The 6,460-nt window shown below is 37.8% G+C and overlaps 1 protein-coding gene across 4 annotated transcripts in view; it reads left to right on the forward strand.

The window, feature by feature from the left end:
- slc23a1 (solute carrier family 23 member 1) overlaps window positions 1-2,042 on the forward strand; it is a 128,068-nt gene extending 126,026 nt beyond the window's left edge. For all 4 annotated transcript variants that reach the window (XM_043703707.2, XM_043703706.2, XM_043703709.2 and 1 more), the window contains one exon: window positions 1,051-2,042. In XM_043703707.2, the coding sequence (XP_043559642.1) occupies window positions 1,051-1,292 (242 nt within the window). In that variant the 3' untranslated portion in view covers window positions 1,293-2,042. The remainder of the gene's footprint in view (window positions 1-1,050) is intronic.
- Window positions 2,043-6,460: the final 4,418 nt, after the last annotated feature.

Here is a 6,460-nt window from a genome sequence, read left to right on the forward strand (position 1 = left end):
CCTTGTACCCCAGTCTGCTTAATGTTTCCTGATGAATGTACTCTCTCAATTATGGCTAAAAGCCTTGTTGGTCTTTTTATAAATTGAAAGAACTGCAGAGGCTGTAAATCAGAAATCAAAACAGAGGTTCTGAGGAGGAGTCACTGGACCCAAAACATTAATTCTGATTTATCCTTACAGATATGCCAGACCTGCTGAGCTTTTCCAGCAACTTCTTTTTTAGTGGTCAATCTTTTTCCTGTTTTCTCTAGAGCTTCAATATCCTTTTCTAGTGTTGAGACCAGAACAGTGGGGCATAATGTTTAAATTGTATTTGATTTTTAGCAATTATTATTTATTTGTATGCCAAGATCTCCTTGTTCCATTGCTCCTTTTAGATTCCAAATTTCAAAGGAACAACACTTTTCCTGCAACTTTCTACCAAAATGGAACATCTGAAATTATTATATTGAAAGTTTCGGCATTTATTTGCTTATTCTACAATTTTTTGTCTGCATTGTGGAATACTCCTTCCCCTTTGCTGAGCAATAGCTTAGTTTCCTATTTTTACTCTTTTCCAGTCTTAAACCTTAACTCCTGATAGGGTGCATGGGAGTCCTGTTTGTCAAAAAATTACCTATTGCTTCTGAAATGGCTTAAGATATTTATCTGTCTGTCTGTCTCTCTATTTGTCTTTCCCCCACCCACCTTCATGAAATAACTCCACTGAGGCTGGTATTCTATCACCAAGTCACCTTTTATTTTCACATGAACAGTCCTTGATTATAGTAGTGCTTCATTCAGAGTCAGGCACCAGAGTGTCAGTATCTCTGACTCTCACCCTTTTTATGTCAGCGAGGGCTCCCTATTGGACCATTATTAACAGACCTAATCAGAGAACTCACTCATACACTGTACTGTCCAACTGGCTGACTTTGTGACAATCACTATACTTCACAGTCTCTGTTATGAAATATCTTAGGAGTTATTTTGCACTGAAAGCACTAAGCCAAATCATTTTGTATGTACTGCATTTCTAATGCTTTATAAAATATTACATTTCTTAACTAGGTACAAAACAGGAGCGTGGACTTGTACAGTGGAAAGAAGGCGCTCTTGCAAATAGTGACACAACAGTAGACATGAAAACATATGACTTTCCAATAGGAATGAGCCTCCTGAAGAAGGTTCAGTGTTTACAACACATACCTGTTTGTCCAGTTTTTAAGGGATTTTACTGGAGGAAGAAAAGAAGTGCCTTGACTGCACATGTAAATGAAAATGGTGACCATGTTGTGTGCACCAAAGTGTAATGAAGGTATAAAAATGCCAAACAAAACACATTTTAATGCGCTGCTCTAGTACTATATTATCTCTGTGAACTCTACAGAAGCTTCATTAGCAAGACATTTTTAGCAGTTACAAATTGTTTTTTTAGAGAGTAAGTTGAGCAAGTGGATACAAATGTTAACATGGTAAAAGATGATTTAATTTTAATGGAGTTAAATGTTTCTTTTTCAAATAAAAATCATCATATCCGCAATCTTGTGGTTGTGCCAACAATGAAAGTGGTAATTGGTTCAAATATCTTTTCTTTGAACAGCCATTTTTCTCAACATGCTCTTTTGAAGTGAGGTGCAGATCGATAAAGACAGAGTGGGGGTTGGAGGAAAGTAATCACTAAACACTCTTTGCAGGCTGATTATTTTTCTCTTTAGCAACATCATATTTTTAAATATAGTTGGTTTTGACTCTGGAATAATAATGATTACAAAGTCAAAATATTGAAGAATTGAGATGGGTACAATTCAGTTAATAAAGCATGGATATTTCCCTCTTTCCTATTTGAGTGAACTATTTTACCAAGGAAATTATGTTTTAAAAATATTATGATAAAGGAATGTGTAAATTTCTAGAAAAAAATGTGTAATTTTAATGGGCAACTCTGAATTTAAACAGATCATGAATTTTATGTTTAATTATTTACTTTGATCATTTTTAGATGAATTAATTGTAGTTACATGTACTGAGGCTATTTAAAATAAACTGAATGCAGGACATTTCATATTTTTGGTTCTCAAGTTGTATAAATTTCACATGTTTAGCCCATAGTATTTTTTTAAAAGGGCTCCCTCTTAAAAAGTGCAGTCTGTAGAATTTGTCACCATGACAATCTTTCCAACAACCAAGTACTGACAATTTCTTTTACCCTTTTTAAAAAAATCTTTTTTTCTACACACAGTTTATTGTACTGGAGAACAAAGTGGCTTTACAATTCAGTTAATAGATAACATTTTATACTTGCATAAATGCATAATGCGTCTGCTAGCATAATCACACATGCAGTCTTAGGTATGTCCACCTAGTAGGTTTAGAAACATTTGCCTTTGTTATTTGGCTGCTGTTCACTTTCCTCTAGGCATCTGTTTTGACATCATTTTACATTTTTGTTACTATATCCTGGAGTCTTGCTGAGTTGGGATGAATGGAGAATCCATTTAAACATGGTCAACAGATCAGCATGCAGGGATTCCCAAACTCCCACAACTGGAAATATTGGAGTCTTAGAGTCATATCTTATGGAAACAGACCCCTTGGTCCAACTCATGCTGACCTGATATCTGAAATAAATCTAATGAGTATTTAGCCCATATGCCTTTAAACCCTTCTTAATCATCTACTCATCCTGATGCCTTTTATGTGTTGTAATTGTACTAGCCTTCACCACTTCCCCTGGCACCTCATTCTGAACATGCATCACCTTCTATGTGAGAAAGGTATCCCTGAGAAAGCTTTTAAATCTCTCCTGTCTCACCTTAAGCCTATGCCCTCTAGTTTTCATTGAATAATAGATTCCCTACAGTGTGGAAACAGGTTCTTTAGCCCAACAAGTCCACACTGACCCTCTGAAGAGTAACCCACCCAGACCCATCCCTACCCTATTAATCTACATTTACCTCTAATTAATGCACCTAACCTACACATCTCAGAACACTATGGGCAATGTAGCATGGCCAATTCACCTAATCTGCACATCTTTGGATTGTGGGAGGAAACTGGAGCACCATGAGGAAACCAATGCAGACACAGGAAGAATGTGCAAACTCCACACAGACAGTCCCCAAGGCTGGAATCAAACCCGGATCCCTGACATTGTGAGGCAGCAGTGCTAACCACTGAATCACCATAGACTCGTCCACCTGTTTATTTACCCTATCTATGCCCCTCATGATATTATAAACCTCTATAAGGTCACTCCTCAGCCTCCACTTCAGGGAAAATAGCCTCTGTCTATTCAGTCCCTTGCTATAGCTCAGACCTTCCAACCCTGGCAATATCCTAGTAAATCTTTTCTGAAGCCTTTCAAGTTTCACAGCATCCTTCCTTTAGCAAGGAGACCCAAAATGCACACAATATTCTGAAAGTGGCCTAACCAATGTCCTGTATACCTACAACATGACCTCCCAACACTGATACTCAATGTACTGACCAATAAAGGAAAGCATACCAAACACCTTCTTCACTTTACTATCTACATGTGACTCCATTCTCAAGGAACTATGAACCTGTACTTCTAGGTCTCTTCATTCGGCAAAAGTCTCCAGAACCTTACCATTAACTGTATAAGTCCTGCCCTGATTTGCCTTTCCAAAATGGACCATCCAAATTAAATTCCATCTGCTACTCCTTAGCCCATTGACTCATCTGATCAAGATTCAATTATACTCTGAGATAACCACCTTCGTTGTCCACTACACCTTCAATTTTGGTGTCATCCGCAAACTTACTAACTATACTTCCTATGTTCACATCCAAATCGTTTTTATAAATTATTTTATAGAAGGACGCCATTTGGCCAATCATGTTTGCATCAGCTCTTCAAATGAGCATTATGACTTAATGCATTTCTCTTGCCTTTTCCCCATATTCTTGCACTTTGTTTCTACTTAGATCATTTCATACCCTCTTGAACATAGCTTTGCTTGAAATTTGATAAATATTTGCATTGGATTTGGGTGAAATCTGCTGGAGGGAAATAAACAACAATTTAAGGAAAACTGCAAGACCATAGACCTTCCTACACTGCTTGGATATAGACTGTCTCTCATGTGACTCAAATTGCACAAGAACTTCCTGCAGTTTTGATGACTGTGTAGAACACAGTATAATTTGATTGAGACTCTCTGATTGTATTCGACAGTTTTAGTTGTGTAGATTGATATTGGATTGGCTTTGTCAATTGCTGTTCTGCATTGCTTCACCATTTGAGTTGACAAAGACTACCAGCTGCCTCCAGCTCATTTTTGGTCATTTCAACATCATTCATGGAGTTATGGTTTCAGTTTCCTCATCCTTTGTACTATACATTGCGCTATCAACCATGAATCTACTCGACTGTTTATTTGATTTGTTTGACTCTCTTTTGAGTAATGAGCATCTTACATTGTGAACAAATCTGACCATCCCACAGTGATAACTGTATTGTGGTATGGAGGTCTTTATTATATATTTTTACAACAGTGGATTTTAATTTGATTGAGTGAAATGATTTTGACTGTGCGAGCTGGAAGTTAACTGGATGTAAGACCTTTTGAAATCATTTACAAGATCAATCTGTTTCTTAAGATTGAAACTTTATATCATTGGAAAATATTTGTCCAAAGAGACCCACAGCAATAATGTGTGGTTTATTCTTGTCAATTTTGAATCACAATAATCTAAAAAAACTAACTTTTAATTTTAATTTTAATTTTAATAGGCGAATGGAAAAGCTACTTTATACTGAAGCACTAATACCTCATTTTGACACAGGCCAGTCTCTGAAGGTCAAGAATGTCACCATGAGGGAAACTCCCTATCTGTTTTTGGGATTATTGAAAATGAAATGCTGGATGCACTGTCCTAAGCTCTTAGCATACCTATGAAGGCTGAAAATGCAAAATTAAGACAATTAGTAAATAAGGTCTGTCTCTTTTGATGGTGAGAGTCTAAAGTCAGAATGGAGTAACTCTGCAATAAATATCCATGCTTAATCTTTCTGCTTTCACTGAATCTGCTCAAAAATGAAAGAAGATTTTTAATGATATTTAATTATCCTGTTTTGCTACTTCTAAATATCCAGTCAGCTTAATATTATTCTAGTAATGTGCAATGGCACAAACTACTACATTTTTTTGGGCCTGCACAGATTTGTCTTCTTTTTCTTTTGGCCACTATTGCGCAATTCGTTTAGCTTTTCTTTTTAATGTATCTGTGTGTAGTATTTAATGGAGCCTGAAGGAATGGGAAAGATTGTGGTAGGAGTCTTAATTAGGCAGGAACAGGAATCTTGATTTCCCAATGCTGCGGTCAGTTCATGAGATGGGCAACAGGTTGCTTGATGGTGGGAACCAGTTCATCATTCATTACATACCACGAACATGTATCAAGAGTTTTGATTGGGTGGCAACTGGATGACTTGGTAGAGCAATTGTCCATGGAAAATATACCTAAATTTATAACCATTTCCATTCAGAGGAACAAAGGTAATAGATACAAGGGAACACTACCACAACCTGAAAAGTGCCCTCCAAGCCACTCACCATCTTGCTCTGCAGAGCAATTTTATGTGGAAAATTAGGGAAACTCTGTGATCAAGAGTCCGAATTAAAAGAATGAAGCTGATTTTTTTCACAGCTCAATTGGTTTTTTACTGATGAGTTCGTGCTCCTGTAGGTTGAAGAATGCTGGCAAACCTTTAGACCAGATACAGAATCCGATGAGAAACAATTAGGGGTTCTGATATTTGAAACTTCTTCAAAAGTTTTTCAACTACTTCACAGAGATGTATAATGAGTGCTGCCTTTAGCTCCACTCAGACTAAGAGAAACCGGATAGCTTCTAGACATGAGCTCAAATAAAAAAAACATAGTTGTGGTTCTGTTCACCGAGCTGGAAGTTTTTGTTGCAAACGTTTCGTCCCCTGGCTAGGCGACATCATCAGTGCTTGGGAGCCTCCTGCGAAGCGCTTCTTTGATGTTTCCTCCGGTGTTTATAGTGGTCTGTCCCTGCCGCTTCCGGTTGTCAGTTTCAGCTGTCCGCTGTAGTGGTTGGTATATTGGGTCCAGGTCGATGTGTTTGTTGATGGAGTTTGTGGATGAATGCCATGCCTCTAGGAATTCCCTGGCTGTTCTCTGTCTGGCTTGCCCTATGATAGTCGTGTTGTCCTAGTCAAATTCATGTTGCTTGTTGTCTGCGTGTGTGGCTACTAAGGATAGCTGGTCGTGTCGTTTCGTGGCTAGTTGATGTTCATGTATGCGGATTGTTAGCTGTCTTCCTGTTTGTCCTATATAGTGTTTTGTGCAGTCCTTGCATGGTATTTTGTACACTACATTAGTTTTGCTCATGTTGGGTATCGGGTCCTTCGTTCTGGTGAGTTGTTGTCTGAGCGTGGCTGTTGGTTTGTGTGCCGTTATGAGTCCGCATACATGAACATCAACTA

The sequence above is a fragment of the Chiloscyllium plagiosum genome, unplaced genomic scaffold (assembly GCF_037043375.1).
Source record: "Chiloscyllium plagiosum isolate Xiang-an unplaced genomic scaffold, Cpla_swu_hap1 HiC_scaffold_16, whole genome shotgun sequence".
NCBI classification, from domain to species: domain Eukaryota; kingdom Metazoa; phylum Chordata; class Chondrichthyes; order Orectolobiformes; family Hemiscylliidae; genus Chiloscyllium; species Chiloscyllium plagiosum.